The sequence below is a fragment of the Anolis carolinensis genome, unplaced genomic scaffold (genome assembly GCF_035594765.1).
Source record: "Anolis carolinensis isolate JA03-04 unplaced genomic scaffold, rAnoCar3.1.pri scaffold_8, whole genome shotgun sequence".
NCBI lineage: Eukaryota > Metazoa > Chordata > Lepidosauria > Squamata > Dactyloidae > Anolis > Anolis carolinensis.
This window is the reverse complement of record NW_026943819.1, coordinates 15,319,831-15,343,067: the sequence shown is the minus strand read 5'-3', so window position 1 is coordinate 15,343,067 and position 23,237 is coordinate 15,319,831. Positions and strand designations below refer to the sequence as shown.

The 23,237-nt window shown below is 43.4% G+C and overlaps 1 protein-coding gene across 4 annotated transcripts; it reads right to left on the bottom strand.

Annotated features, from left to right (window-relative positions):
* Position 1: 1 nt before the first annotated feature.
* Positions 2-22,237, bottom strand: pold2 (DNA polymerase delta 2, accessory subunit). 4 transcript variants are annotated; one of them, XM_003224213.4, is made up of 12 exons: positions 22,097-22,237; positions 16,503-16,650; positions 15,723-15,983; positions 14,879-15,000; positions 14,141-14,264; positions 6,407-6,521; positions 5,494-5,692; positions 4,968-5,048; positions 3,599-3,756; positions 2,913-3,040; positions 1,563-1,664; positions 2-392 (listed from the first exon to the last, which is right to left on the bottom strand). In XM_003224213.4, the coding sequence occupies exons 3-12, from the start codon at positions 15,943-15,945 to the stop codon at positions 223-225; spliced, it is 1,422 nt and encodes a 473-aa protein (XP_003224261.1). In that variant the 5' UTR covers positions 15,946-15,983; positions 16,503-16,650; positions 22,097-22,237; the 3' UTR covers positions 2-222. The 4 variants fall into 4 exon arrangements, with proteins under 4 accessions (XP_003224261.1, XP_008114196.1, XP_008114195.1 ...); XM_008115989.3 differs by having other exon boundaries at positions 16,593-16,650; XM_008115988.3 differs by having other exon boundaries at positions 16,503-16,592; positions 22,097-22,213.
* Between the last annotated feature and the right edge of the window lie 1,000 nt (positions 22,238-23,237).

Below are 23,237 nucleotides of genomic sequence, written 5' to 3'. Positions count from 1 at the left end.
GTAATGTTGCATTTCTGCATTTATTTTTTTATAAACACATAAAATTTTGTGGAAGGAAGGAAAACAGCATAAAGAGGAAAATGGAAGTACAAACCATACCTTTTAACACAGTCTTCTCTCTGAGCCAAAAGTTCAAGTATCTGTGTGCAGGGAGGAATATGGCTTCAAGCCCCCCATTGCTTTTATATGTTCATTTGGCGAAGCGGAAAGAGACTATGTTTCTTACTGGCCAGTCTCCATTGCCATCGCTTCTTCGTCGTCGTCATCATTGGCGCCAAAGGCAGAGAAACTGACCGGCTGGCAGGTGAGATCACGCAGATTGATCAAGCAGGCAGTTTGTGTTATGCTGAAGTCAGGAAGAGTCAACAACAAAACCTTCTGACCATCATCACCTGCAAAACAGGAAAACAAAAGATGGCAGTATGTAACATAAAAGACACTTTTGGCAACAAAAACAGCCACTGTGTAAGGAGCCCTGAGCCCTGCTATTGGGTTTACTGGGTAAATGGGGCAATGCCAAGGAGGGGTCATGGGTGAATTCTATTTCTTTAACTAGCTGGGTTTTTGGTGGGCTCCGGAAGCAAGTGGAAATTTTCCCAGAAAAACAGTGGCCATGTATAAATTCTATGTGAAAAAAAATTGTGGAACAATATGTCACGGCTAGCACAGTGGGTCAAACTGCCAGCTACAGAAGATCTTGCCTACTGGAAGGTTGGCAGTTCAAGCCTCAGGTTGGGGTGAGCTCCCTCTGTCAGCCCTAGCTCCTGCCTATCTAGCAGTTTAAAAACAATGCGAGTAGATCAATAGTTACCGCTTTGGCAGGAAAAGGCAAAAAGATGCTCTAAGCAGTCATGCTGGCAACACGACCAGGACATGTCTACAGACAATGCAGGCTCTTTGGCTTGGAAATGGAGAAGAGCACCACCCCCAGAGCCAGAGATAAAAACTGGAAATGAAAGGAGAAGCCTTTGTCTGTGTATTTGTGTCTCATTGTAACAAGGCACTGAATGTTTGCCTGTGTCTGCTTATACCGCTTTGGCAGGGAGGTTAAAAAGCGCCCCTGAAATTCGATTAGGAAGGTGTCCATGGACAATAGGCTCTGTGCGTGGAAAAATGAAATAACAGCACCTCTCCATGGTCGAGATGAGAACAGCCTCCAGGTGCCAGAGATGAAAAAGAGGGAAGCCTTGCCTCTGTTTATGTTCTGTCTGTCTTTGTTGTCAATTGTATAATGGCCCTGAATGTTTGCCATATATGTACTCTTCAATCCACTCTGAGTCCCCTTGGGGAGAGAGCAGAATATAAATAAAGTATATTTATTATTATTATTATTATTATTATTATTATTATTATTATTATTATTATTATTACAAAGCAACTCAAATAGCAAATAATGTTCCACCTCTTTCCCTGTTTCTCTCATCATAAGCATTCTGACAGATCTCGCAAGAAGTAATTGTATAAAACCACTAAAAAGGTCCAGTAATTATGACAATGCCTATAAGAAAAAGCCAAAATTAATGTCTCAGCTATCAGATCCAGCCATTCACTCACTCACATACCTTTGACCACTTTGGATTTGAAGGAATGTGCGTTCCCACAGAAATAGACATGAGGGCAGTCAGTGAAGATGAAGGGGTCCGTCTTGTAAAATGGATAGCAGCCTAAAAAGCAAGCAAGAAGGCGTTTTTAAAATAAATCTCTGCTGGCAGGCACTCAAGAGTTAAAGAGAGAGGCAATCTAGAAATGTGAAACTATAATGAAAAATATAACCAGAAAAGAAAAAAAACAGCAGATACTGTAATGCGCTCTACGTGGGGCTTCCCTTGAAGACGGCCCGGAAACTACAATTGGTCCAGCGCTCGGCTGCCAGGTTAATTACGGGGGCGAGTTACAGGGAGAGATCTACTCCCCTGTTCAAGGAGCTCCACTGGCTGCCTTTTATTTTCCGGCCCCAATTCAAGGTGTATACCATCACATATAAAGCCCTAAACGGTTTGGGACCCACCTACCTTCGTGACCGTATCTCCTATCACAAGCCTACACGTTCCCTTCGTTCATCAGGGGAAGCTTTTCTGTCCCCACTCCCGATATCCAGACCCGCCTTGTGGGAACAAGGGAGAGGGCCTTTTCTGCTGTGGCCCCCCGATTGTGGAATTCTCTGCCCACTGAGTTTAGGCAAGCCCCCACACTAGCAGCCTTTAAGAAAGACTTGAAAACATGGCTCTTTCGCTGTGCTTTTGGAGAGTAACCATTTTATATTTCTTTTCCGTTGCTCCCTCTAATATCTATCCTCCAGAATACCCCACTCCCTTATGACCCTGTTCGCTGTGGTTTTTATTTTTATGTCTTTCTCACCCAGAGTTTTAACTTAATGCTCATGTGGTCTGCCCTTGTTTTCATTGTCTCCTTGTTTTATTTTGTAATGGATATTATTTATTGTATTGCTTATTGTATTGTGATGTGCTGTTCTTTTATATGCTGTTTACATTGTATTGTTTTGGGCATGGTCCCATGTAAGCCGCCCCGAGTCCCCGTTGGGGAGATGGTGGCGGGGTATAAATAAAGTATTATTATTATTATTATTATTATAATATTATATTATATTATTTCTTCTTCAAGTTGTGCTACAGCATTGCACAACTGAAATCTGGTTACTGTCAAAACGACTCTGGGCAGAATGTCAATTAATATTCTCTATGACAGAAATCCTCATTCTAAGCTTTCCTGTTTTAATTGGTGCACATTGTTGCCGAATCTGGTTCAGCAAAATAATAGACTGGGGTACAAATGCAGACACTGACAATGACAAACTTCTAAGAGACATCCCGCTAACTGCACAATACTCTTCTTATATTATATGGCTATTAGTTCTTAAGAAATGGCCAGGGAGGGACCCTTGAGGGATTTACCAAGCGTGTCTGGGGCAGTGGGGCTGAGATGCCCAATCCGTAAAGTCCACTCCAGGATTTCCAAATAGTCAGACATGCTGCTGTATTTGAAGATGTCATTGATATTCTGACCCGAAGTCCCCAAAAACCTAAATTAAGAAGAGAAACAGGTCCATGTATATCTGAATGATGAGGCAGAAAAACTAAGGCTAAACATTTCTTTCATATGTTTATAATAGAGGTCTATTACCTCTTCTATCATCTTCTGCGAGTATAAGGCAGATTGTTCTACATAAAGTTAATTTTTTCTTTGTCCCATGTTAATGCCAGTTCTTTATTCTTTACTCCCAGTAAAATGTATACCTTTTCCCTCCATAGCTACCCCAGGAAATACATATCCTGCTTTTCAATCAAAGCAGCATTATTGGTTCATTTCTGGAACATAAAGGCTGGGAGACTGAGCTACAAATCATGAAGTCATTGCTTGAAGGATCACAGAATTCAAAGCAAATATCTCTTATGAGCTCACTAACAAGCCTCACATAAATGTGGGTTGTACAAGTCTCAGGACTAAGGAGAGCTTTTTGGAAGAAAGAAGCAGGAAATTCTCCTTTCCTCCTTTGCCCTATAGTTGATACCTGTCTTTGCTCACTGTGTTGCAAAACAATGTATTAGGGGATTTTTAGGGCTCCAAAAGTAAACTATACCTGATCCCGTCGATGTTCGCTTGGTAGGGATTGGTGACCAGCTGCAGTGTGGAATAGGCACTCGAAAGAGGAAACATGCAGCGATGGAGGGGTTGCTGGGGCAATGTGTAGTTGGTAGGATCAAATTCCCCAGGCATTACATCAACAGGAACAGACATCTGGAAGGGCAAGTCAAGAAGGAGGTTAATAATAATATACTTTATTTATATTCCGCTCTATCTCCCCAAGGGGACTCGGCGGATTACAGAACACACATATGGCAAGCATTCAATGCTGTTATATAATTAACAAGGACAGACAATACACAAACAGAGGTAAAGGCATTTCCCATTTTATTTCCGGCATCTTTGAGGCTGTGCTCAACTCCAGCCACGGGAAGGGGTGGGTGGCTATTGCTCCATCTTCCATGCAAAGTAGCTTTTGTTATCCTTAGACATCCTCCCAATTGATTTATATAACATACTATACAACATTTGTATCCTATTTCTAATAGCCTGATCTTTAGCCTTATTCATAATATAATTCTTCACCCAGTTCCATATTTCTTCAACTTCTCACATTCTGTTTTCATTATCTTTTCAATAATTTAATTTAAACAAAAATGTGTGAAACCAAATATTGGTTATTGATTGGGTGATAACAAAACAAATGGTGGTCTTAGTACAAAGAGAGGGAATGGGAAATTACAGGGAAATAAAGGATGCAGTAATTGAGTGCACACAAGCAGTGATGGTATTGGGATGGAAAGGCAAATCAAAGTGGACAGTAAAGAAATGGTATCAGTATGTGGTGAATCAAATGGAATTCAAAATTATGGATGTAAAATACCCACTTTTTTACATCCATAATGTTCCTACCCACTCTTAACATTCTATATTTCATTGTTCTGCTTTTAAGAATGTGTAAAAGGGAGGTAAATGAACAATCCCAATCATAAAACCTTAGAACTCCTAGTGATTTGGTGAAGCTAAATAGTGGAAAATTCAGAACAGGGAAAGGGAAGTACTACTTCATACAGAACATAAACTATAGGACTGGCTGCCAAAAATATGATAGGCACCAATTCAGAAGGCTTTAAAAGTGGGTTACACAGATTCATGACAAATATGGATACAAATGGCTACCAGCCATGACGTTCTACCCTCAGGATCCGTGACAGTTTCCCCGATTTCTCAGGAACAGAAGAGGACTATTCTGCCACCGTCATACCTTCCTTGCAGGCTTCCTACAAGCATCATGGGAAAATACTGTGGGACTGAACAGGCGTTATTCTGATTCAACAGATAAACATTTTATACTTTTAGGGAAAAATGTTTTCCCCTAGAGACAAACTGTCTCTCACTACCCTATTCATGAAAACAATACTCACACTTAGCTGCAGCAGGATTTCATCCAGCATTTTCACAGCATCCACACTGGCAGCCTGGGTCTTCTTAGTCAGATACTTTGCCTGAAGGTGCAAGATCGAAGAACGCAAAAGAATGAGAGAGATTCCACTAACAAGATAACTGTATATCTATTCTATACAAAGGCTAGGCCAAATGTGAACTATATCCAGGCCCACCAACAAAGTCAAGAAAAAATAGTAAATTAACTTTTAAAACATTTTCAAAAACACAACTTAAATCCAACAAATTGAAAATTAAAACCAGACATGACAATAGAAATCAAAATAACATACAAAAATAATCCCATAACATTCTTCCTCCTTAGTTTCTCCCTGCCCCTACCAAAGAAAACTAACAAACAAAATAAAACTATCCCTCCCTCCTTTAAAAAAAGGTAAATAGAAAATATTAAAAACACAACTGACTTCTCCCTTTCTCAAGCTAAGCTGTCAAAATACACAATATAAACAAATAATTAAATTTAGAGGAGATGTCCCAGCCCTTCACCTTATTCATGGTGTCTCGGCTCTGGGTATTCTGGCTGAGCAAATTGCCACACAGAATGACGCGAGAGATGAGGGCGGCACTGGACTGTTCGCCTTCGGCGCCCAGCTGTCCCGTCACCATGTCCACAAGGAGCTGCATCCCCAGGAGGCTTTCCCCGCTCTTGCCACCAAGGCCAAGGCCGGACACCAGCAAAACAAACCTGTAAGACAAAATACAGTCGGAGAGGAACAGATTCATATTTGCTTTCTAGCTGTTTCACTTCAGGAAATGGAAGAACCAGCATCATGAAAAATGGTACAAGTGGCCAGCATTTTTTAAAATTTGCTTTATAAATGCTAAAAAAAGAGCTAATCTACTTATGCTTGTTCAAGGATTGTTCAAGAAAAAGATTCAATGCTGATGGCTGAAGTTGCTGAACCAGCATGGGCAGTGAAGGAAACAACACTGCTGGATTCCTATTGATAAAACTGTCTATACTTCTTCCATCTGTGAAAAACAATTGTTAAATATCATGTTTCAAGTCAACATGATTCATTTTGCTTGATTCACCTCTGTAAAGATCATGATGAATTTCTTCTTTGAATTTATCCGTTACAGCTTTGAGAAAGATCTTCTAGAAAGTGAGAATGATTTTCTTGCCGATGAGGGAGGCAAGTGTGGAAGACCGGCCAAGGAATCCCCAGGAAGCGATCAAGACTATCTCCAGAAATAATGTGATCAAGAAAAAAAAAGAAAAGCTTTTCTCTGACATGACAGGATGGTGCTGTGGCACCCAGAGCGTCACTGCTTAAGTATGAATGGCTTCAACATGTCATTAAATTCAGTCCTCTCAATTTCTAAAGCTCTGTCCTTGGCTGGTCCACCAGAGATCTCCATCCACACGTTCTCAAGTCAAGCTTACATGGAGACTCACCTGTCCGTATTGGGGCCCATCATAGGCAGCTGGGTGGGCATATCTGCAAAGCAATGGTCTTCAACAAGGAATTTGCCATCATCCCCCTCTGAGCCATAGACAGCAAGAATGGTCCCTACATCAGCAGAAAGAGGGAAACCCCCAAGTTTACAATTGGTCATTGGTGATCATCCCTCTCACCCTTTCACCTCCATTTTTAACATTCAAAATGTTTGGGAAACACAATAAATTCAAAATCATTTTCTGGTCTTTACATATTAGTCAGTTTCGCCTTACAGATATACTTCATTATATCTAAGATCATTATAGCCAAATTTACTTTTTCTGCTACCCAAATTTACCTCTTGATGGGAATTATTATTATTGGGTTGCTGTGAGTTTTCTGGGCTGGTATGGCCATGTTCTAGAAGCATTCTCTCCTGACGTTACACTCACATGTATGGCAGGCATCCCCAGAGATTGTGAGGTCTGTAGGAAACTAGGCAAATTGGGCTTATTGTCACGACCCAGGCAGCAGAGCACCAATAACCATACACAGAAGCCAGAATCTATCTAATATCTTTATTAAGGAAATATATAAAGTTAATAAAAGCAAGCGTATGAATTAGTCCAGGAGTAGACCTTTCAGGAAAGGTCAAAATTAGTCCAAGGAAACAATGTCCAATATGAAATATTAAGGTCCAAAGTTGTAATCCAATAACCGAAACACTCACTTGCCAAGCAAGTGAGGGGAGATGACAAGGTCCTTTAGTCCATGAACTTGAGCAAGGCTAGGAAATAACTTGATTCTTGGAACACAAGGCTTGATTCAAGGCAACAAGGAAACGAGGAGCAAGAATAGGATCCGTGGAATTACTTGGCGAGGTCCGGAAAACAAGGCAAGATCCGGAGAGTAAAACAAGGCTGGAAACGAAGGCTTGAAATCGGGAACAAGGCTTGAAGCAGGAACGAGGCTTGGAAACGGAGTAGCTGTCCACACACGCTACTCCGGTAGCTGACGAATTGACTCCGCAAGATCCCTTTGTGGGTAAAACACCTAAATAGGGTCCCGTTTTCCCGCCAAAGAGCAGTTCTCTGGAGAACCAGAAACGAAAGCTATTCTCTGAGTCCAGATGTGTGACTCCTTAAAGTTTCCCATGGAAAGCAGACTTAATCAGCTGAATGCTTAGCAGCTATCCTCGCACTCCTGCGAGAGGCCGCTTGAACTCCCCTCTGTTGTTTACAAAACTCATGGCGAGAAAACGTAGGAGATTTAGGTTCAGGGCTTGTTTGACAGACTTCTGGAAGACAAATCTCTTGCAGGTGCAAGGTTTCCAAATCTGGCTGGGAAAGTTCCAATTCTGACTGAAACGGTGAAAAACCCAAGTTTTCCTCTTCATCTAGCACCACAGTGCCAGGAACGGGACTACATGGCCCATGACTCATCACACTATCCCCCTCCTCAAGCCCCCTCTCAAACTGGGACTCTCTCCCCGAGGCGCGAGGTCGCGGCTTGGAGGGATAGGTTTGATGGAAGCGGCGGGTTAAATCGGGAGCGTGGACTGTGGAAGCGTCTTCCCAAGAGCGTTCCTCGGGGCCAAAACCCACCCAGTCAATGAGATATTGTAGGCGGCGGCGGTGAAAGCGAGAATCCAAAATGTCCTGAACCTCGAACTCCTCTTCCCCATCTACCAAAACAGGAGTGGGGGCCGGCCGGTCTGCATCAGGGCGCACACCATCCGCCGGAAGGAGCAGGGAGCGATGAAACACTGGATGAATGCGCATAGAGCGCGGAAGTTGGAGTTTGAAAGTCACGGGGTTAAGTTGCGCCACCACTGGATAGGGGCCAATGAAACGGGCATCTAACTTCCGGCAAGGGCGATGGGAGGGCAAAAAACGAGTGGACAGAAGAACCCGGTCTCCTACCTTGATTTCGGGGCCCGGCTGGCGATGTTTGTCAGCGTGGCATTTATAGTTCTCCTTGGCTTGGTCCAGTTGCTGGAGCAAAAGTTGTTGCACCGCTGTGAGTTCCTGCAGCCAGTCCTCTGCTGCGGGAACTTCTGAGGTTTCAATGACTGGGGGGAAGAAACGTGGATGGAAGCCGTAGTTTGCAAAGAACGGGGTTTCTTTAGTTGAAGCCTGGACCCCATTGTTGTAGGCAAACTCTGACAGCGGTAACAGGGAAGCCCAATTGTCCTGTTGGTAGTTCACATAACAGCGAAGGTATTGTTCCAAAGTGGCATTGGTGCGCTCAGTTTGCCCATCCGTTTGGGGATGGTGAGCCGAAGATAAACGAGAGTCTATGCCCAATAGTTTTTGTAGTGCTTTCCAGAAACGAGAGGTGAATTGGGACCCACGGTCTGTGACCAAACTCTTAGGCAATCCATGCAATCTGAAAACATGTTGGAGGAATAGATCTGCAGTCTCTTTGGCCGTGGGAAGGCCATCACAGGGAATGAAATGGGCTAACTTGGTAAAAAGGTCCACCACCACTAGGATCGTGGTGAATCCACAGGAAGGTGGTAGATCGGTGATAAAATCCGCAGAAATTATTTCCCATGGGCAAGATGGGGTAGGGAGGGGATGTAGAAGCCCTGAGGGCTTTTCCCTTCTTGTCTTGGAGCGCTGGCATACTGGGCAGGTGTTGACATATTTTTCCACATCCTTGCGGATCTTGGGCCACCAGAAATCTCTTAGGATCAAATGCATGGTTTTGAATAGTCCGAAATGCCCTGCTGGCTTGCAGTCATGACACAGACGAAGTGCTTTTTCCCTGCCCGGCCCTGGGGGGATGTAAACATGATTTCTATAGCAAAGTAGCCCATCCTTAAGCGAAAAGGGAAAATGTAGCCCTTGGCGAAGTTGATCCTGTGCCCAGGCATCTGCTTGCTGACTAGCCCTGATTTCCTGAGCACAAAGGGGTCCTGGGGTAGAGGGAGTTGATTCAATGGGAGTGGATTTGGTGTTTCCCACCGTGAGCGTGGCAAAGTTCTCGGGTTGTAGCAGCTGGGACTCAAAGGTCTCCTTGCGCCCTGCAGCGTATTCCGGTTTCCGCGACAGAGCATCTGCTTGCTTGGTCTGGGCTGGGGTTACATAATGAATTTGGAAGTTAAAACGTTCAAAGAATAAAGCCCAGCGTTGTTGCCTCTGATTAAGCTTGCGGGCAGTTCTTAGATGCTCCAGATTCCGATGATCAGTATGGACTTCAATGGGAAATTTGGCCCCTTCTAACCAATGCCTCCAGGTTTCAAAGGCTGCCTTTATGGCCAATAGTTCCTTTTCCCAAATGGTGTAATTTCTCTCTGGTGTGGTCAATTGACGGGAATAAAAGGCACAAGGATGAAGATGATCTCCCACTGGTTGTAGGAGTACAGCCCCAATTGCCACATCGGAGGCGTCCGCCTGCACGACAAATGGGGTTTCAGGATCTGGGTGCTGAAGGATTGGCTGGGATGTGAATAATTTCTTTAGTTGCTGGAACCCTTTCTCTGCTTGATCTGTCCAGCGGAAGGGCTGTTTCCCACGGATGCAGCTGGTGATTGGGTCAGACCAGCGGGCAAAATCTGGAATGAACTTGCGGTAATAGTTCGCGAACCCCAAGAATCGTTGCACCTCTTTTTTGTTGGTTGGCGCCCGCCATTCCAATACTGCTGAAACCTTTGCCGGGTCCATGGAGAGCCCTAGTGGCGAGACGCGGTACCCCAGGAAATCTACCTCTTGTAGATCAAAAGCGCATTTTTCCAGCTTGGCATAAAGTCCATGATCCCGCAATCGTTGTAATACCATTCTGACGTGGTTCTCATGTTCTGATTGTGATCTAGAAAACACCAAAAAATCGTCCAGGTAGATGATCAAGAACCGATCTAGATAATCCTGAAAGATGTCATTGACAAAATGCTGGAACGTTGCGGGAGCTCCACATAATCCATAATTCATAACTCGGGACTCGAATAATCCGAATTTAGTCTGGAAGGCGGTCTTCCACTCGTCCCCTTCTCTGATGCGAACTAGATTATAAGCCCCCCGAAGATCCAGCTTGGTGTAGACCTTGGCTCCTCGAAGTCGGTCTAGTAGGTCCGAGATTAAGGGCAGGGGATAGCTGTTCCGCTTAGTGATATTGTTCAATGCTCTATAGTCCACCACCAAGCGTAAGTCCCCTGACTTCTTTTTCACAAACATCACTGGGGAGGCGGCTGGGGATTGAGAGGGTCTGATGAATCCCTTGCGAAGGTTTGTCTCTATAAACTCCCTGAGAGCTTCTTGCTCCGGTTCAGTCAGGGAGTAGAGATGTCCTCGCGGGATCGGGGCCCCCTCCACCAAGTCAATGGCACAGTCATAAGGTCTATGTGGGGGTAATCTCTCGGCTTCCTTTTCATTGAATACATCCCAATACTCTGAGTACTTCTTGGGCAAGGTGATAATGGGTTCAGTGTCTGTGGCATGGCAGACCTTGGCTACAAGGCAATGGTTTTGGCAATATTTTGAAGCAAACTGCAGTTCTCTGTTGGACCAGGAGATGCTTGGGTCGTGAAGTGTCAGCCATGGAATTCCCAAAATCAAAGGGAAATGGGGAACCTCGGTAACAAAGAAGGAAATCTCTTCCATATGTTCCCTTATCCACATTCTGGTGGGTTCCGACCACTGGCTTACGGGACCCGTCTTGAGGGGGCGGCCATCGATGGCTTGCACCACACGGGCATTCTTGAAGTCATGATATTGTAATCCCAGAGAGTCGGCATACTCTCTATCAATGAAATTGTTGGTGGCTCCGGAGTCTATCATGGCATGGACCATGACGGGTCCTTTTTTTGCTGACCACAAGGTGACCACTAGAAGAAACAGGACCCCGGTTGGCGGCTCTTGAGTGGGTTTTTTGACCGGGTTGGCGAGCCTCTCTACGCCCGGTCGCTGGCTTCCCCCGCCGGCTGTGCGCCAGCCGCCTCAGACGCCTTCGTCTCCGTGGAGGACGCCGCCGCCAGACGGGCGGCGGGCTTCCCTTTGGCTGGGCACTCTCTGGCGAAGTGGCCCCCGTTTCCGCAGTACCAACAGAGATTTAGGCGTTGGCGGCGGGCCTTCTCGGCGGCATCTAATCTGGGACGCACATTGCCCAACTGCATCGGCACCTCCTCGCTCCCTCTGGGGTATGGGGCTGGTGGCGGGGGTCTCCATACTGGACGCGGCTGGACGCCGGTGGGAGCGGGAGGTTTCACCCCAGCTCTACCGCTCTGGCCTCGGACCCATTGTTTTCTGTTGGCAAGCATGACTTCAGCTCGTAAACATTGATCAATGAGTGCTTCAAGAGAGTGGGGAGGATCCACCTTGGAGATTTCTTCCAGCATCTCAATGTTGAGACCCTCCCGAAATTGTCCTCTGAGGGCTACATCGTTCCAGCCGGTGTTGTGGGCCAGCACTCGGAACTCGGCTATGTACTGGGACAAGGGTCTGTCCCCTTGGGAGAGGCGCCGGAGTTTGTGGCCAGCTGCCTCCAAATTGTCCTCGATTCCCCAGGTCGCCTTAAGGTGGTCCAAGAAATGTTGCGCTGACCTTAGATGTGGGGAGACTTGGTCGAACAGTGCCGTCGCCCAGTTGGCCGCTGGCCCGTCCAAGAGACTGTATATCCACGCCACCTTGATGTCTTCTTGGGGAAACTCGGCAGCACGGGCCTCTAGATAAGCCTGGCATTGGCGACGGAAAACATGAACCTTAGAAGCTTCTCCAGAAAACTTGGTTGGCAACGCCATGGCCGGGAGACGGATTCCGCGCTCCTTCAAACCCCTTATTTCCCCATCCTGCGCATTGAGCTTGTCACGGATGCGGTCCACTTCGTCCTTGTCGATGGTGTAGCTGAGTGGCTGGCCACCCGGCACGGTTCCGGTAGACATACTGGCCTAGGTTAATTGGTGCTTAGGGTGGCGGAGTCAAACTGTCACGACCCAGGCAGCAGAGCACCAATAACCATACACAGAAGCCAGAATCTATCTAATATCTTTATTAAGGAAATATATAAAGTTAATAAAAGCAAGCGTATGAATTAGTCCAGGAGTAGACCTTTCAGGAAAGGTCAAAATTAGTCCAAGGAAACAATGTCCAATATGAAATATTAAGGTCCAAAGTTGTAATCCAATAACCGAAACACTCACTTGCCAAGCAAGTGAGGGGAGATGACAAGGTCCTTTAGTCCATGAACTTGAGCAAGGCTAGGAAATAACTTGATTCTTGGAACACAAGGCTTGATTCAAGGCAACAAGGAAACGAGGAGCAAGAATAGGATCCGTGGAATTACTTGGCGAGGTCCGGAAAACAAGGCAAGATCCGGAGAGTAAAACAAGGCTGGAAACGAAGGCTTGAAATCGGGAACAAGGCTTGAAGCAGGAACGAGGCTTGGAAACGGAGTAGCTGTCCACACACGCTACTCCGGTAGCTGACGAATTGACTCCGCAAGATCCCTTTGTGGGTAAAACACCTAAATAGGGTCCCGTTTTCCCGCCAAAGAGCAGTTCTCTGGAGAACCAGAAACGAAAGCTATTCTCTGAGTCCAGATGTGTGACTCCTTAAAGTTTCCCATGGAAAGCAGACTTAATCAGCTGAATGCTTAGCAGCTATCCTCGCACTCCTGCGAGAGGCCGCTTGAACTCCCCTCTGTTGTTTACAAAACTCATGGCGAGAAAACGTAGGAGATTTAGGTTCAGGGCTTGTTTGACAGACTTCTGGAAGACAAATCTCTTGCAGGTGCAAGGTTTCCAAATCTGGCTGGGAAAGTTCCAATTCTGACTGAAACGGTGAAAAACCCAAGTTTTCCTCTTCATCTAGCACCACAGTGCCAGGAACGGGACTACATGGCCCATGACTCATCACACTTATATATCTGTGGAATGTCCAGGGTGGGAACAAGATCTGTTGTGTGCCTAAGGCAAGTGTGAATATTGCAATTTGCCACATTGATTAGCATTGAATAGCCTTGCCGCTTCAAAGCCTGTCTGCTTCTTGTCTGGGGGAATCCTTTGTTGGGAGTTGTCAGCTGGCCCTGATTGTTTCCTGTCTGGATTTCCCCTGTTTTCTAAGTGTTGCTTTCTATATACTGTCCTGATTTTAGAGTTTTTTAAATTTTGGTAGCTAGATTTTATTCATTTTCATGGCTTCCTCCTTTCTATTGAAATTGTCCATGTTTCATTTATTATTACTTGTATCCTGCTTTACCCTCTAAAAAGCAACTCAAAATGGCTTACAAAAAATACAATTGAAAACCTAAAAATATACAAAAGTTAAAATAGAATTCAATATTAACAGTATTAAACATAAACAGCAACAAGTCTGATTAAAAACCTGATTAAAAATCTATTCATAGCCAAAAGCACAGCAACCCCAACTTAATCTTTAAAACTTCCTCCTATAAAAACCAGCCAAAATAAAAAGGTTTTAGACTGCCGTTGGAAAAATCATTTTAAAAATGAGCCAGAGCTTGTAAACATTTGCTTTCTTGATTACAACTTTAGGCACTATCATCCAAATTGTCCCAAGCCCTGAAATAACTTAGTAACTGTCTTCCACACACTAACAGTGACTGCCTTTCCAGAGATCAACTGGACTGTAAACCTAGATTTGTCCTCATAGAATACAAAGTAACTTAAGACATTTTTGAAGACAAGACGCAGGAGTGAATGTGTACAATTCTGCACATTTCTATGCTGCTGCTTTGGTGTTGAATGTCATTCCTTGGCCCCATTATGCCACTTTGCTTGTTCCAAGGAATCCTACCTGTCACTAACTTGTCAATTTGTATATTTCCTTCCAATTTGATTCGCTGTAGCTCATCCTCCAAAATCAGCTCATCCGACTGGTGGATGTACTTGGTCCGGGGCGGCTGTGGGGGCAGATTGTGCTGCAGAGGCAACAACACTGGGCAGTGAGGGAGGCACCATGCTACATACTTATGAACTACATTCCTATCAAGAGAAAGCTTTGCAGCAGCCTCAAATACTTCACCTTAATGTCTTCATAACCCCCATTCACAACCCTTTGATTCCACCTCCCACTGCATAGCTTGGAAAAATTACTTCTGTAAAAGAGAAAGCTAGGTAATTGTTTGAACTGAACCATAGAGGATTTTCTTATGTTCTCAAAGCAGGGTTGTATGATATTGAATGAATTTTATCATTATGGTCACAGACCAGGAGTGTAAAACATTACAAAAATGCATTCATTCATTGAGGAATTATCTTCTTTTCGTGTAGAATGCCTTAGGTCCAATCTCTGGCATCTCTCACTAAATTGCAGCAAAATAAGTTCCCAGGTTATGACTTTCAAATGTTTCTGTAGAGTTTTGTTGTTTTAAAAAAAGAAAGCAAGTGAGAGAGCGATAGAAACCAAAAAAGAGATTTAAAAAGATGCACTTGGAGAGCAAGTAAAGCAGGCATTACAAAGCTAGACTGATCTATATAGCAACTTCAGCGGTACTCATATGACTTCATTCACACAATTACATTCTTTTGTTACCTCTTCACTGATTTCCCGCAGGATGGATGGCTGAAGCTGCATAGATTTAAAGAGTGTCCCCACAACACAGCACTTCTCTGCAACTTGCAGCTCACAAAGTTTCTTCACTGTAATGTTGCTCCCTTTGAGAGAATGACCAGAAAGTTACATGCGTGGAATCTTTCTGGGAGTAACAGTGAAGCCAACATACAGATTATATTTACTAAATAACAAATATGTCATTCCGGCATGTAAAAGGGATAGCACAACTCCAGGATGACATTATACAATCAGAATCAGAGCAACAATTTGAACAATTCTACACAAAAAGGACAAACAACACACAATAAATTGATATTACATGTTCATTTTTTAAAAATGTTTGTCTTGTGCTGTTCTGACATCAAAATCAGCACCTGGCAAGACACTGGGATTGGTATTCCATCAATAAAGTTCCAGCAGTGATCAAAATGATATTTTTTTCTAACCACTACCCATCTCATTTCAAATACAGATGTGAATCAGAAGAGACTACAGGATGACACACAATAATAGAAATTAATTGTTCCTTCAAACTGAGGTCCTGGTTTGAAAACAGGACAATTGCCTGCTTGCTCTTCACAGAATCGTACAGTTGGAAGAGACCACAAGAGGCATTTGATCCAATCTCCTGCCATACAATCAAAATATCCCTGATAGATGTGCTTAAGAACCAGACTCTGCTTAAAAACCTTCTGAGAAGACTCCATTACACTCTTCAACAGCACATCCCACTGCCAAATAGCTCTTTTTTTCTAGACATTTGGCAACTTAACATTTCTAACTTCAACAAATGTCAACAGCACAGAAAAAGGTGCAAACATACCCCATTTGCGTCGAGCTCTTTCTACCAATAACGGTCTCATCTGAATGAGGCGTGTAGCATAAATGTGGGCATACTGTCTGTTGAAAGTCCGTTCCCCAAGCCTGAAGTTCTGGGAGCAGTTGGTATAAGAGGAGGCAGGTGCTCGGGCAAACGTAGAGGCTGCTGCTTCAGATGGGGAGGCCAGGAGGCTTTGTGCAGAAGGGACAGCCTGCTCCGAGAACATGGCCCCCCACCCTGGCTGCAGGTCTAAGCAGAAGGTTCCTACAGGATGGTAGGGAAACAATGCCACTTAGTAGTTATTGTCACGCTCATAATATGAATGCGTATCCCAAGAACTCCCTCTTTCACAAAGAGCACAAACAAGTTCACTTAAAAAGGTTGATAGTCACCAGTTTAAAGGGGGATCAAATAAATTCCCAGATTATATGACTGAGGGCTACTAGCTCAATTGGTATATGGGGTACGTATTTGCATAGATTGAAGCTAGCCTTGTGCAATTTACTGTTACAGATTCAAGTATCTAATTTGTGCACATGTCATCATAAATACACCACTTGATCATACACTACTATAACAAGCTATGCCACACATTTATCTAACTGCCTAGCATTACTTACTCTGTCCCCTGAAGCAGCTGTGCATCATTACTTGAAATGTTAACAAAGTATACTGAGAATGTACTGGGCATCTTGAATAAATACACCAAAGAATGCTCCCCCTAATCCCATAATGAGCTTTATAGCCAATATCATTCCATGCTTGTATTAGAAAAGGCTTTACCTCTAAGACCTCTGTCTGTTCTGCAGAGTTCCTGCAATACAGCAGCACAGTGTTGGAGAAAAAATTCACAATTTCTTCATCAATTCTCACCTGCAACAGATCAAAGGGGCCTTTAATCTGCAAGATTTCAGCCTGTTGCATCAAGATCCTACAGAACAATTGCATATAAAAGAGAAATCAGGCATGTGAATGTTTACTATTTTCACGTCTACATTACAAAAGGTTTTAATTATCTGCAAGGTTACTAAACTGGCTGGGATTTCTGGGAGTTATAGGCCTAAACACCTGGGGATCAACACATTGAGAGCCACTGTTCTAAATCGTCACTGAAACAGTCACATTGTCTGCAGCCGCTCCCACTACTTTAAGTATATAGAGATAGGAAACTGCAAACCAAAAAAGACATTAAGTCTAGTTGTGTCCAACTCTGGGGGTTGGTGCTCATCTCCATTTCTAAGCTGAAGAGCCAACATTGTCCGTAGACGCCTCCAAGGAAATGTGGCAGGCATGATGGCATACAGTGCCTTTACATTTCCGCCGGAGCGGTCCCTATTGATCTCACATTTGCATGTTTTCGAATTGCTAGGTTGGCAGTAGCTGGAGCTACACTTCAGGAAATAAAATGACATACAGTAGAGTCTTGCTTATCCAGCCTTCACTCATCCAACGTTCTATATTATCCAATGCAGAATGCCTCCCGCTCGGATCCACAGTTGTTCCTCTAGGCAGCAATGAACAATGGGCCAACATGCCCAACAACAACACAAGTACAGCCACGCTCCCATACAAGTGGCAGACATTCTTGTAAAACATGTTTTGGTGCTTAATTCATAAAATCATAACGTACTTTGACGTTTAATAGGCTTTTCCTTAACCCCTTCTTATTATCCAACATTTTCGCTTATCCAATGTTCTGTTTATGTTGAATAAGCGAGACTCTACTGTACTACCAAACAGACAAAACGTTCAATAGATAAGGCTTGAGAAGGTTGCTATCTCCAACAAAAATACATTACTGAATTCCATAGATATAAACATGTATACACACACATATATAGGGTGTTTGAAAAAGAACTCCCTAGTTTTAATGTAATTTACAATAAAACTAGGGAGTTCTTTTTCAAACACCCTGTATATTTACTACATTTATATCCCGCCCTTCTCACCCCGAAGGGGACTCAGAGCGGCTTACAAATTTTATGTATATAGGTAAAGGTAAAGGTTTTCCCCTGACGTTAAGTCCAGTCGTGACCTACTCTGGGGGTTGGTGCTCATCTCCATTTCTAAGCCGAAGAGCCGGCGTTGTCCGTAGACGCCTCCAAGGTCATGTGGCCGGCATGACTGCATGGAGTGCCGTTACCTTCCCGCCGGAGCGGTACCTATTGATCTATTCACAGTGGCATGTTTTCAAACTGCTAGATTGGCAGGAGCTGGGGCTAACAGCGGCCGCTCATTCCGCTCCCAGGATTTGAACTTGGGACTGTCGACAGGATCATGACTGTCGACAGGATCATGACTGCAGCTAGGCCGACCACCTGCTCCCTCGATCCGTGTCCCTCCTGGCTAGTAAAATCCTGCCTAGATGGATTACGTGAACCTCTGTTGAATATAATAAATAGGTCCCTTGAGCAAGGAGTTTTTCCAGAGGGTTTAAAAGAGGCATCAGTATCTCCGCTGCTGAAGAAACCAGACTTAGATTGTTCGGTTCCTGCTAGCTACCGCCCAGTCTTGAACCTTCCGTTTCTGGGCAAGGTGGTTGAGAGGGCAGCAGTGGAACAGTTGCAGCAGTTCCTCAATGACACAGCTGGACTTGATCCCTTTCAGTCCGGCTTCCGTAGGGGGCACGGGACGGAGACTGTGCTGGTCGCCATCACAGACCAACTTCGCTGCCAGAGGGATCAAGGCGGATCAGTGCTGCTCGTGTTATTGGATCTCACAGCAGCATTTGATACGGTCGACCACTATCTATTGACCCACCGCCTAGCCATGACGGGGGTTAGGGGGATTCCCCTGAAATGGGTGTCCTCCTTCCTCCAGAATCGGGGACAGCGTGTGGTGAGGGGAGGGATGGTTTCCGAGTGGTCTCCGCTAACTTGTGGGGTCCCACAGGGAGCTATTCTCTCTCCTCTATTATTTAACATCTATATGCAACCGCTTGCCCAACTGGTGCGGCGCTTTGGGCTCGAGTGCCACCAGTACGCTGATGACACTCAGCTCATTCTGAGGATGGAGGGCCGGCCAGACTCCGTACCCGATAGTTTCCATCAGTGCCTTGAGGCCGTTACTGGTTGGTTGCGTGCCAGCAGGTTGAGGGTGAATCCAGGGAAGACGGAGATCCTTTGGCTGGGCCATCCGGGTAGGAGGGAGATCCAGCTGCCTACCCTGGATGGTGAGACACTACGTCCGTCATCTTCTGTAAAAAGTCTTGGCGTCTTATTGGACCCTCTGCTCACAATGGAGGCCCAGGTCTCTGCTGTGAGCAGATCTGCATTTTTCCATCTACGTCAGGCTAGGCGGCTGGCTCCCTACCTATCTAGGAACAACCTGGCTACGGTGATTCAGGCGACGGTCATCTCGAGGCTCGACTACTGTAACGCCCTCTACATTGGCCTTCCTCTGTCAGTGATCCGGAAACTGAAGCTGGTGCAAAACGCGGCAGCTCGTCTTCTCGCTGGGGTGCCGGCAAGGTGGCGTATCACTCCAATTCTACAACAGCTGCATTGGCTACCGATTGAGTATCAGATTACTTTCAAGATACTGGTACTAATTTTCAAGGCCTTACATGGTCTGGGGCCAGCGTACCTGAGGGCCCGCTTATCCCCCTACCAACCCCAGAGATTACTTCGGTCCAAAGACCAAAATTTGCTTGAAGTCCCTAACATACGGACTTATCATTTGTCCTCTACTAGGCAGAGAGCCTTCTCAATTGTAGCCCCTCAATTATGGAATGCCTTGCCAGTTGAAACTCGAACCACCCGAGACCTACTTGCCTTTCGGAAAGCCTGCAAAACTTTGCTCTTCCGACATGCTTCCAATGGGTGAAAAACCCGGGGCTATGTCTGTTTTTATTGTTGCTTTTATTGTTGTTTTATTGTTTTTATTGTTATTTTAAAGTTAAGTAATTGTTTTAATCTATTTTTGTAAACCGCTCCGAGCCAAACTGGGAGTAGCGGTATACAAGTTTAATAAATAGATAAAATAAATAAATAAAGTTCAGCAGCTCAGCGCTTTAACACACTGTGCCACCAGGGCACATACAATATATTATATTTATTTATTTATTTATTTGCTACATTTATATGCCGCCCTTCTCACCCCGAAGGGGACTCAGAGCGGCTTACAAATTAAATTTACATACAATATTATATTAGCATAGTAGAATACTGGTAATAAATTACTATATTGTACTGTATCAATATATTGTAATATTATTAGTAATATTACATGTAAAATATAATATATAATTAATATTATTATATTGTATTATTATTATTATATCGTATTACAATATAAAATTATGAATATTATATGTATATACAATATGTTATAATTATTATAAATTATTGTAAATTATATTGTGAATATATATATATATAAACACACACATATATAAGTGTGTGTGTATATATATATATACACACACATACATACACACACACACACACACACACATATATATATATATATATATATATATATATATATATATTATTTACAGTATTTATATTCTGCCCTTCTCACCCTGAAGGGGACTCAGGGCGGATCACACATTATACACATATAGGGCAAATATTCAATGCCCATAAACACATCGAACCGAGACAGAGGCAGACAGACGCAGAGGCAATTTAACCTTCTCCTGGGGGGATGTTCGATTCTGGCCACAGGAGGGAGCAGCTGCTTCATCATCCACTCTGATGGCACTTCCTCACTTCCTCATTCCAACGTTTTAAATTAGTTAAACGTGCCTCCCCACTTTTATAAGTGTTACCTTATTTCCTACTTGATAGATGCAACTATCTTTCGGGTTGCTAGGTCAGCAACGAGCAGGGGCTATATTTTATTTTTAATTGACGGGTGCTCACCTCGCCATGGGCTGGCCTCGAACTCATGACCTCATGGTCAGAGTGATTTATTGCAGCAGACTGCTCAACAGCCTGCGTCACAGCCCGGCCCCTTTATATATATATATATATATATAGTAGAGTCTCACTTATCCAACATAAACGGGCCGGCAGAATGTTGGATAAGCAAATATGTTGGATAATAAGGAGGCATTAAGGAAAAGCCTATTAAACATCAAATTAGGTTTTGATTTTACAAATTAAACACCAAAACTTCATGTTAGACAACAAATTTGGCAGAAAAAGTAGTTCAATATGCAGTAATGCTATGTAGTAATTACTGTATTTATGAATTTAGCACCAAAATATCACGATATATTGAAAACATTGACTACAAAAACGCGTTGGATAATCCAGAACGTTGGATAAGTGAGTGTTGGATAAGTGAGACTCTACTGTATATATATAACTAGCATAGCATGTTATTGCGGGGAGGGACCTCCAGCTGATGTGAAGAGACAAGATGGAATTATATTATATTATTTGCAAAGCACAACATTAGCATTATACTATATTGTACTATACCACTATATTGTAATATTATTACCAATATTACATGTAATATATAATATATGATTAATATTATCATATTGTATAATTATTAGCATAATATCATATTACATTATAATATTATATGTAAATACATATGTTATAGTATTACAGTAGAGTCTCACTTATCCAACACTCGCTTATCCAACGTTCTGGATTATCCAACGCGTTTTTATAGTCAATGTTTTCAATATATCGTGATATTTTGGTGCTAAATTCATAAATACAGTAATTACTACATAGCATTACTGCATATTGAACTACTTTTTCTGCCAAATTTGTTGTCTAACATGATGTTTTGGTGTTTAATTTGTAAAATCATAACCTAATTTGATGTTTAATAGCTTTTCCTTAATGCCTCCTTATTATCCAACATATTTGCTTATCCAACATTCTGCCAGCCCGTTTATATTGGATAAGTGAGACTCTACTGTATATATATATAACTAGCATAGCATGTTATTGCGGGGAGGGACCTCCAGCTGATGTGAAGAGACAAGATGGAATTATATTATATTATTTGCAAAGCACAACATTAGCATTATACTATATTGTACTATACCACTATATTGTAATATTATTACCAATATTACATGTAATATATAATATATGATTAATATTATATTGTATAATTATTAGCATAATATCGTATTACATAATATTATATGTAATACAATATGTTATATTATATGAACGCTTATGCCAAACACTGCTACAGAACTGACATACAGTGGTAACTGGGTGCAAATCAAAATTCCTCCCTGAGGAGCTCAGTGTCCTAAAGGGCCATGGATTGTGCAGGAGGAGAAGGGGATCCGATGGAGTGCGGTGGGGTTGGGCTGGATGACCTTAAGGCTCTCTTCCAGTTCTAGGGTTCTCTCATTATCATCTCAGGGCCCACAAGACCGCCCTCCCGCTCACCTCCTTCGTTAAAGGCCGGCGCTCGTTTTGCCGCCTCAGCCAGGATCAAAACCCAGCTTCGCCGGAAAGCGCCCGAACGCGCCAAGCAGCTCCACAGACGCCGACAGGAAATGTCGCAAAGAGGACTGCCTTTTCCCCGCCCCCTTTGGACCATAGAAGTAGGTAAGTTTTAAACAGACTCACGTGAAGGACCAGGATTTTCCAGAAAGAACAACACAATTAAACACTGAGTTTAGAACAGGCATGGGCACACTTGGGCCCTCCCAAGTGTTTTGGACTTCAACTCCCACAATTCCTGGCCTCAGGCCCTTTCCTTTTCCCCCTCAGCTGCTTAAGCGTGCCCATCCCAAGTGTGCCCATGCCTGGTTTAGACGAATATAGCTTTTGATATAATTTTTGGAAGACTATGATACTACAGTATATGGGGCCAAAATGTGGGGTCTAAACAAATTATCGATAATGGAATAAATCCAATGAACATTCTGGGGGTAGACATAAGGACCACCGCTGCTACTGTCAGACCAGAATTAGAGATATACTCCGTTTAAGGACTTGCAAAAATCAGCGTCTTCAATTGGTCAAAAATGTAAAAAATTGGGAAACGGTAGACTCCCAAAATTATGCTTGGCAGAACAAACTAATGACCAAATCCAAGCTTCTTGGTCAAACCAATTAATAAGGTTCCTCTGTACTTGTGGATTACAAATCTCTTCCTCAGGTCATTATCAGGATGTTGAGAAAAGGATAGTAACACAAAGGATTTTAGATATTGAAGCGCAGAAAGATTTAGCCACGTTTTCAAACACAGGCTCCTTGAAGTGGTTAGGTCATTTTAAACAAAATTTTCAACGAGTGCTTTATTTAAAAGTTGCTATTTTTAATTACTACACCTGCTGTGTAATTACCCCTCCCTGATGACTTGACATTTTTTCTGCACCTTGGCCCAGATCTTTTGATCCAACTCATGATTTTAACATCATTTTGTATATTGACCTTTTATGATAGTTTTATCCATGTTGATGTTTTATTGTTGGCTGATTTGTTTATTGTTCTCGTTTTGATTCTGTGCTGTTGCGTTTGGGCATGGCCCCATGTAAGCCGCCTCGAGTCCCTTCGGGGAGATGGGGCAGGGTATAAGAAT

What these genes read in the sequence shown, in the direction of transcription:
- pold2 (XM_003224213.4), bottom strand. Translation starts at nt 15,945, where the DNA reads ATGTTCTCGGAGCAGGCTGTCCCTTCTGCACAAAGCCTCCTGGCCTCC. An exon ending in ATGGGCCCCAATACGGACAG is followed by an intron (nt 5,693 to 6,406) that starts GTGAGTCTCCAT and finishes TTTGTCTTACAG; the next exon opens with GTTTGTTTTGCTGGTGTCCG. An exon ending in AAATCCTGCTGCAGCTAAGT is followed by an intron (nt 3,757 to 4,967) that starts GTGAGTATTGTT and finishes TTGCCCTTCCAG; the next exon opens with ATGTCTGTTCCTGTTGATGT.